The sequence below is a fragment of the Macrosteles quadrilineatus genome, unplaced genomic scaffold, assembly GCF_028750875.1.
Source record: "Macrosteles quadrilineatus isolate MER2022 unplaced genomic scaffold, UCM_ALF_1.0 Scaffold_3__2_contigs__length_128488019, whole genome shotgun sequence".
Lineage (NCBI taxonomy): Eukaryota > Metazoa > Arthropoda > Insecta > Hemiptera > Cicadellidae > Macrosteles > Macrosteles quadrilineatus.
In genome coordinates, this window is record NW_026542596.1 from 68,796,552 (window position 1) to 68,806,684 (window position 10,133).

At 30.9% G+C, this 10,133-nt stretch overlaps 1 protein-coding gene across 1 annotated transcript; it reads right to left on the reverse strand.

Annotated features, from left to right (window-relative positions):
* Position 1: 1 nt before the first annotated feature.
* Positions 2–9,279, reverse strand: LOC128988359 (uncharacterized). The gene is made up of 5 exons (XM_054409582.1): positions 9,188–9,279; positions 4,561–4,717; positions 3,613–3,755; positions 2,461–2,599; positions 2–455 (listed from the first exon to the last, which is right to left on the reverse strand). Exons 1-5 carry the CDS (start codon positions 9,216–9,218, stop codon positions 221–223), a joined length of 705 nt encoding a protein of 234 aa, XP_054265557.1. The 5' UTR covers positions 9,219–9,279; the 3' UTR covers positions 2–220.
* Positions 9,280–10,133: the final 854 nt, after the last annotated feature.

The window sequence follows — 10,133 nt, forward strand, 5'->3', positions numbered from 1 at the left end:
CTTTGGAAATTTTTTGTACCTTACATAAGTCTTGAAAATAAAAAAAAATTCTTGTTTGTAAGCTTATTTCGAGTGAAAATTCATACGTACATTTTGAAAGGTGAAATTTGTCACATTGAAGTTTGATAGTTACAAAAAATATGGACCCTCTACTACACAAACTCTTATTGGCTTCTAAAACTATTTACAAATATCTACACCACTTTGAACAAAGTAAAAATCATTTAATAACAACCATGAGCGTCCAGCACAAAACTAATTCAATAAGAAAAATAAATATCTCATGTGATGTTGTCGCGTTGCTACAGTATGATACGTCAATGTTGCGGCAATGTTTTGAGTACACTCTCATGTTGGATAAAGTATCAGCGATCTTCTTGATGAACAAAGCTTCTTCCTTGCGGCATTTGAGACGACTGGCAACGTAGACGCACTTGAGGAATCCATGTCTTGCGCTGTATCAGTTCAAACTATTATCATCTCCTTCCAAAAAAAGGATGAGAAATTCAATACAGTAAAGCATGATAAGAAAGCGCAGACGATACATTGGTGTTTCCTGAAAAATATTTTATCGCTGTAAAAACTGAGTGGTAAATACCTTATGATTTAAGTCCAATATATTGGCTATCAAGTGACATAATTAAACATTCACAATATTCACATACAAATGACTGAATTTTTGCAATTACAACATAACATAGTAAACTATACCTGACTATGCTGCAACCTTGAAGATAATAACAACTAAGCTGACATTGGCTGGTTGGTCGATGGCTGAGTGGTCTAAGGCATTGCATCCATAACCAGGAAGTTACACTTTAGATGGAGGGTTTAACTCTTGTCTAAGTCAGGTCTAGTCTAGTTATAATGTCGGCAGAGCTTGGTGGAAGGTTTCTACCATAAAAGGTGGGCGTTTTGGGTAAACGTGGATTGAATAGGTGGATTCTTTGTGCATTGTATTTCTGATCACACATTTTGATACTCTTGGTGGGCAAAGCAGAGTCAGCAGTAACAATATTCATGAATCTTCTGAGAAAATCACATCAAGATGGGCTGGACTTTCAACAAGCTTTATCAGAACTCAGGAATCCACTTTGCAAGGAGGAATTGACTTTAGCCCTGCTCAACTCATCATGAACCGAAGAACATAAAGCAGACTATCTATAAATAAGAACTTTCTAAAGATACAGGTTCCAAAATATGTTCAGGATCTATGAGAATGAACAGGGCCACTTTATTAAAGGCTCGGTGGGCCCGGGTCCAGGGGGGTAAAGGCAAGAAAAATTCCTCTGAGGAAGGGGGACGCAATTATCTCTTAATATGCAAACCGCAGGTCTTGGAATGAAAAATATTCGGTATAATAGACAATTGATTATAGTGGCACCACAGAACTACCTCCGTTATCAATTGGCAAAAGCATGTGATTGAAGAAACAACCCCCAACTGAAGAGTGAAAAGTGGTTGAAGGTAACATTTTTGCAAGAAAAAGGAAGAATAAAGCATATATTACAACATAGATTACATTAATAGACACTTTTTACGAACTTAAAATAATTTGGAAAAAGGGGGTTGGTAAGGTCATCCATATATAAATCCGTAACAAAACTATCCATTATTTCATAAATTGTCATAAAAATACCTCAGCTGTACTCATTTGTATGTTACTAGTGTCCCTGTTGCTCGAATTCGAGCAATTGCTAAGTATTACAGGCGTTATTTTAAAACAAATTTCAACCAAGTCAGCAAGTTTGTAGCAAACTGTTAAATTAGCAAACTTATTGACTGTTTACAATTAACATATGCTCTTCTTCTCACTTTTGATTTCTGACAACAGCTGGAGTTTCATAACAATTTTTGTTTCCAATGTTAATCTTATGAAGAAATACAAAACTTTAAAGGGCTCCATGGCCTCACTCTCTCATTATTTCCCCAAAAAGAAAGTTTCCTGCACAACTTCACGTTACGCTCTTTCCATGACACCAAAAACATGACAATCGGTTCAGTAGTTTCGGAGGAGTAATTGTCACAAAAAATCTGCTTGCGTATTAAATAAGTATAGATTCTTTCAATTTATTACCTTATTAAAATCAAATGTGCATTATTTGTTTGTATTGCTGTATTCTGTTTTGTTTATTTCAGCTTAACTTAACCAATCAATAGTTTTGTTAATACTTATGATCAAGTCAAACGGGGTGAAGCCTGTGGGTAACGGCTAGTGTTTATTAGAATCTTATTTATTTTGAGCGTTTTGTTCTTGTTAATATTCAAATTGTTGTTACTTATAGATTCTTAAAGTTCCATTATTCTACAAGTAAATTAATTTCTTAGAAAGAGGTTTTTATTTGAATTAGTAGAACTATTAAGAGATGTCATCCTCTTGTCCTTGTATCTACAAAACATATCTGTGTAAAACCCTGGATTTTGTGTCATTTAGCACCAGAGTGTTCATTTACTACTCACCAGCATAGTTCCAGGAGTCGAGTTTCCATCGTGGTGTTCTTCCTTGCCACTTCTTCTCTGACAAGGCTGACAAATCTATTGGCACAGTTGTCCCAGTCTTTGCTGATGCCTTTGTAGCATGATGTATATTGGAGGTATTCTACAAATGTTGGAAACATTATCATTAAATTATGTTGACACAATAGACTAAATGGCAAACTTCAATATGGATTAGGATCTCAGCATGTTTGAAGTAATAGAAAAACTATTATCATAGTCATATAATTGAGAGATTTCTTTTTCTAGGAACAATATTTTTTTATATTTTTCATTCTAACATGAAATAAATAAATAAAATAAAATAACAAATTAATTAATCATTTGGCTATTTAATTTTACAATAACTTGTACATACTGTCAAAGCATTTAGAATATTGTAAAGGTTTAACACTAGGAATGTTTGAAATTGTTTGAAGAAATTGGTTTATGATTTCATTGTAATGTTGTCAAAAATTGTTCAAATTTTGGAAAAAAGTAACAAATAAAGTACCTATTTTTTTATAGCATCTATTTAGTGTATGAAGACTATTTTCAAAGAACACCTTTGTTTCAGGTTCCAGTTTTAAGCAGTAGCAGTGATCATAATTTACTATAAGAATTAATACATAAAACATAGTACACAGAATCTCTCTATATACTCAATACAATAAGATTTGTCTCTGCTACTTTCCTTTTCAAGCCGTCCTACTTAACAGATTTTTACTATTATGAGGTGTCATTTTAAAGATTATTATCTAGCGGACCTGCAAATGCCAAATAGAGGTACTGTAGTTTCATTTGGGATTTGCACCCTCACATAGAGTCCATTTTTGAAGATCATGATAATGATGATAATAATAGCTTTGTGACCTAATAACTGATCTAAAAATAATCTTAAAAAGTAACTGGGTATTGCACTGGATTCATATTTATTTCCAAAACAAGTTTTATATGTGTAAACCCCTACATTTTTGTTGGATACTTATTAATGTAAAACCCTATATTTTTGTTGGATACTCATTCAAATACTTAACGAACCAAAGTTGTTATGCAAAACAATTACAGCTGCATAATTTTTAAATTTAATTTCTTTTATTTTTCTTTAAAAAAATGGTAACAGAATATAAACTATACCTGCTTGAAAAACTGGGTCATCACAGAGGAATTTGAATGTGTGTTTGGCTCCTATTACATGTGCTTCTAAAGTCTGTCTGTCTGCAGTGGAGAGACATTTCTGTGCGAAGGCATCCATACAGCCCATCCCCAGCTTGAAAGCACTGAAATATAAGACATTTCAAGCAATTCATTGTAATTGGCCACCAGAGGTGTTTGAGACATAGTTTATACCTGAATTTTTTTCGTGTTCTATGTTTGTGTGTTGTTTGATGAGACAGAGCTGAGACAAATATATGTGATATTTATAAGTTTTTAGGAAGTTTAATTTTAGATACAGAACAAAAAATTGGCTACATCTGGTCATATAGATGGCATATCTACTACATTATCCAAAAGTTTATTTACCTATGCTAGGATATACAGGGTGTCCCGTAAGTAAACAGCCAAACTCCAGAAAATAGTTCTATGTGTCAAAATAAAGAGAAAATCAAGAATAAAATTTTTTCAAAATTGCTTCGTTAACCAGATATTCGCCATTTTGTTTTCTTCACATTAACATTTTTATCTTTAAAGTTTTTCAACCGATCATTATGAAACTTGGTATGTATATTAAGGTAATAGAGACCCATGTTAGAAAAAAAAAATCAACTTGATTCATCATAAAATTTCAAAACGGCGGCCATTTTAATTTTTAGTAATTTGGTTTGAAAAATTAAAATGGCCACCATTTTTCAATGTTAAGATGAATCAAGATGATTTTTTTTAACATGGGTCTTTATTACCTTAACATACATACCAAGTTTCATAATGATCGGTTGAAAAACTTTAAAGATAATGGCGAATATCTGGTTAACGAAGCGATTTTGAAAAAAATGTTATTCTTGATTTTCTCTTTATTTTGACCCATAGAACTATTTCCCGTAGTTTGGCTGTTTACTTACGGGACACCCTGTATAAATAAATTACCTGCACGAAGAATCGACATCTTTTTTAGAGCTAGGGATGCCTCTCATCTCAGATTTCTCCAGTATTGGGGGAAGTTTCTTTAGACAATTGTCTAGATAAGAGCGATCCTTGCATTGTACTTCTGAGTCATTAGTGACAGCGTCTGCCACATGAAGTACTGAAACAGATGCAGATTCAGATCGTCTGAAGTTTATAAGAATGAAGAATTCCAGGCTTGTTTCCAAAAGTGGCAGGATCGCTGGAATAAGCGTGTGAAGTCCCAAGAGGTCTATTTTGAAGGACCTCACATGTTAAAACGAATTGATCAATGAATTATGTTTTTCCTGAACAAGGTTGAATGTTTTTTAACAGACCTCGTATGTCCTACAAGAGTCCTAAGAAAAATTCTCCTATGAAACATAATTCTGTTATTTAAGACTAAAATACAACAAACCGTGTCATAGAACTTTATCTTCATACCCTAAAATGGAAAAGAAAATTTGTTATACTGTATTGTAATGTAAAGTTTTACTTACCTATTAATTATTAGTTTAAGTCCAACAGAAAAGTATTTTCTTGTGTGGTAAACAATATTTTTTCTGGGAACATCAATTACACACAGGGGATTGAAACACAAATAAAAAATAATAGCGCTAACATGACTTTCACTATACTTAACAATTTGAGTATTAATGTAAATTTATTTAAAATACATATAATTGTCTGACCACATAACATATGAACCCAGAGATGTAACATGATAGCCATTTAAAAAATTCTACACTTGGCATTCCGCCCTTAAAATTGATATTGAAGATTAGAATCATTTAATTCCCGTGGTATTAAACATTAAGGTAACACAGTACTCAAATATAAAATTTAAAAAAAAAATTTTATTATTTAGTTTTGTAGAACAGACTTTTCTGATCACGTAGATAATAAAAATTAAGGAAGAAATTTTTTTTTTAATTTTCAGCTACTTTTAAAAACTATTGCAGCCTAATTTAGCATGTCCAAGGTCCTACTACTAATCAAGACGCAGAGGGTACGCCGTCAAATATTAAATTTTTTTAAACATTTTTTATTATTTAGTTTTGTAGAACACACTTTCCTGAACACGAACATACCAAATATTATGGAAGGAAAAATTTGTTTAAGCTTTTCAGCGACTTTTATACACTCTTACTTTAGCAAGCCCAAGGGTCCTACTACTACCCGTGACAGGGGGTACTTTTGTCGTTTTCCGAAAGTCAAGTGGTTTTTAGTCAGGTACACTTTTCTTCCTCAATTATTATCCAATTTCAATAAAAATTGGTGTGTGTGTTCCTCATATGATAAGGAACAATAATACGAATCAGTTTCCATGACAACCAAAAACCTTTGAAATAAAAAAATATTTTATGTTAAAAATTACAAAATATTTTATAAAATTTTTAAAATCATACTAACAATTTAATTTTGCTCAAAAACATTTTTTGCTTCATATTATTGTTGGTAATAATGTATTTAAACTTCGTACAAAAATTTCAAGTTGATAGGTTAATATTTTTAAAAGTTATGTGTATCTAAAAACTGTCATTTTAACATGGGCGGGATAGAGAGTACTGTGTCACCTTAAACACATTGGATAGACTATAATTGACATTTCCTTTTTACTTTACTTTTATATCCTACTATGAAATTTGTTTGAATATTTTATTTAACAAGATATAATCTCACTATTTGTCTTATTATTGCGAAAAGTAAGAATTTCTGTCAAGAAAACAGATACAGTGCAAACTGGTAGGGTCAACTACTTCAATATTAATTACAATTTATAACTTTTAATTGCATTTAAATTGCTTTCATTCTACCTTAAAGAAGATTGAAACACTCATTGAATATTTATAGATAGTAAAAAATCAGGTAGTTAGTTTACCGAGTCTAAGGAGCATTCATCATAAATAATTTGTTAAGATGTAATGATTTATGAATTATAAGGGATATTTTACTTAGAACAATACTATTTAGAAAATGTCCATTTTATGCTATACCGTTTTTATACAATTTTAAATTCTGATACAAAAAATATTGTTTTGTGAAGTAGAAATTGAATGGTTAGAATTTTCTTTTCAGAGTGGGTTGAGCAATTATTCAAGTGCATGTTTTGTATGTTAAAAGTGGATTGCTTTCAAGAAGATTGTGTCCTGCCAATTTACATATTGATTAAAGTTTGTCTATTATTGTTTTGTACATGAGAGGAGTACATGATATGTAATTAATTTTGTAAAAAAACTCATTCAAATAATGATTTAACATATTATATTATACAGTAGATTATAAATAAAATAAATAAATAAATACAGCTAGTTAAATTAAACAACTTTAAAAATAAAATAAGTTAGCACCAAATAACTTCTCTTTCCTTAAAGAACATTTTATTTTCAAGGAACGTGATCTGCACCTAATATTTTAAAAGTAACAAGTAAAGCGGTAAAGTTAGTATAATTGTTGAAGAGAAAAATGAAAAGAAATATCATAATGAATTAAATTACATAAAGCATACATTAAGTTTGCATTATGGCAGTAAAATAACAAATAAGTTGAGGCCAATTCTCTCCATTGAATATACTCTCTACCTTATTACAAAGAAAGGTTTACAAATATTACCTATTACCTTATTACCTATTACCTATTATTGCTTACCGCAAATGAAGTACGCTTTACACATAAAGAATAAACCGAGTTGTGTTTGTAATTTTGCAAGAGCTAAAGTAAACAAAAGCATCTCTGTATTTCTACCAGACTAATTAAACATACAATACCACAAGCCATTGTAACCTGTTTCCTTTTAATGTTTTGTTTCAAACAAATACAGTGAGTTATTATGCTGTTCATACGATTTGGTTACTTCCACTTCCACTAGCTTCAACAGGTTGAATTAATTTGTTTTTGGTTATTCATCAGTTCTTTATCACCTAACAATACCTCTTTTGAATGTTTTATGAATGATCAACTAATGTTAGACAAATATCTTTGTATATTTATTCAATGAAACACTATTTCACACAATTATTATTAATGCCAAGCTATTTCAATTTTTGTTAAGTTACCAGTTCGTACTGATTTCAACACACTATTGTAAAATGGCCTTTGCTGTATATACAGTAAATCACAGTATATCACAGTGTATACAAATCATTCCATTAATTCATACTAAAGAATGTGTTTTTATGTTTGTCAAGTATGCTTTGCAAGCAATTTGTTAGAAGGGCAATTAAAATTGTTTAGAGGCATAAATTGTTAAGGTAACCTACTGATATTAAATATAAACTCTTAATTATCAATACTGAGATGAGTTTTTTTTTGCCTAATTTAAGTATTTACAGGTAAATTATACAAATGCAAAGTCAAAGAATACAGCCTACTGAAGCCTACAACAAATCAGACATTAATTGTATTTCCCAGTATATTTTTACTTTCTCCACCTACACCATAATATGGAAAAAGTATTGTTTCGTAAAAATTTTCGAGTTTGAGTTTTGAGTGGATATATTTGTTTTGGGTCCCCCTGAACCCAAAAAAGTGGTTTTCAAAGTGATGTCTGTGTGTGTTTGTCTGGATGTGTACAGAGCTAGGGACTACACCTGTGGCCCGATTTCGATGATTTTTGTTGTTTAGGTTTTAATCCATGGTATCTCCAGGAGTTTTTTTTCACTTTTTTGAAATTTTAATTTTCAATGTTGATTTTCCTATAAAACCCATAAAATTACGGAAAATCGGGTTTTCTCAAAAATGGCCCGAACGATTTTGATAAAATTTTAGTATGTTGTAGCCCTTTACATTTTAAACAAAATGGTACATATTTCATTTCTGTAAAAATTACGGTTCACAAGTTATTATAAGTTATGTTATTTTCCCATAAAACCCCATAAAATAACGAAAACTCGGATTTTCTCAAAAATATCCAGAACGATTTTCTTAAAACTTTAGTATGTTATAGTCCTTTAAATTCTAAACAAAACGGTAAAAATCCCACTTCCGTAAAAAATTACGGTTCAAAAGTAGTTGTAACTTATTTATTTGTTATTTTCCCATAAAAAAACCATAAAATAAAATTAAAAAACGATTTTTTGGGAAAGGCTGGTTTTGATCAAAATTAATATGTTATGGTCCTTATAATTCTACAAAAAATAGTACAACAATCCATTGCTGTAACAATATTACGGTTAAAAAGTTATTGCAACTTCAGTGATTTTAAACTATAAAATATCATATTTACTCTCACCGCTTACACATGATAAAGATTGTTGACAAACTTATGGGAGAAAATATGTGTCAGAATGCTGATAACGTTTATTTTAAATGGCTGATATCAACATATACTTATAATCTGACAAATCGATTTCAACATATTTCAAGTTATTTTTTCCAAAAAGAGTTATTCATCACAAGTTTAAAGACATTGTGTCTTTGTATCCTTTTGATACAAATGTTTGAATATAAAAATTTAGATGGATTAAACTACAAAAAACTACTACATAAAAGTAGATTGTATATTAGAACTAAGTTTAAAATGAGATACTCGAGTAAATCCTGTCACAATAAATTACTCCTAAGTTACATATAATACCAATAATATAAGTTTAATCTGATAACAAACACTTACATTGTACTATAAACGTGATGCCAAACAGCATGATTACAATCACGTGAGTTGAAAACAACTTGGACCACTTGAGTTCATACCTGAGGAGGGACGGGCACGGACTGAGGGTATGTTCTCCCAACAACCACCCCAACAACCCAACAACCCCCTACCAGCCAGACAACAACCCACACTAGAAACAAAACATTGTATAATATTCCAACTCCTCTGCACTAAGCTGCTTCCTTTAAACACGTCTGTATTCCCGACTGCAACGAGAACATTAATCGTGTTCCCCTGAGAAATGTTTAGTTTTTAACCTCCAACGCCGAGAGTCATTAAGGAAATTACACTCGAACACATCCAGAAAAATCAAGGTTTTCTTTTCCATTTGACATTTGAACTGTGCGCTTCGAGTTAACTGTTCGACCCGTTTTCCAAGCTGATATGAAATTTGTTAAGAACATTGTGAAAAGAAAACATGCACGGTGAGTTTTAACAGTTTAAAGAAATTGAGTAATTAAGTTCAATTATAAATTATAGTGCTGTCTCCTAATCACACTTTTGACAACTTAAGATTCAGGAGTTGCAGAACCAGCTCTTTAGCCATTATGTTAGGCAGTACTTTTTACAAAACTAAAATATTCTAAATGCTATGGATTTTTATATATTTTTTTTTGTGAATTGCGTGCACAAATCACGCATTTTGAATTTAGTTCAATTCCCAGACAAAACGAATAATGCAACACCCTTTTACTATTTAAAGATAACGTTTTTTTTATACAGTTATTAGGTAAATAAAACTGATAATTTACAATAAATTTAAAATGTTGCATTTAGATCTACAATGGTTGATTTACCTACCTCAATCAGGTTAAAGTTAAAAAAATTGTTGTATTTAAATCCATCTTCATAAACTGTTTTGTCTCTTTTTTACAATCTAACTGTGGTTAAACATTCAAATGAA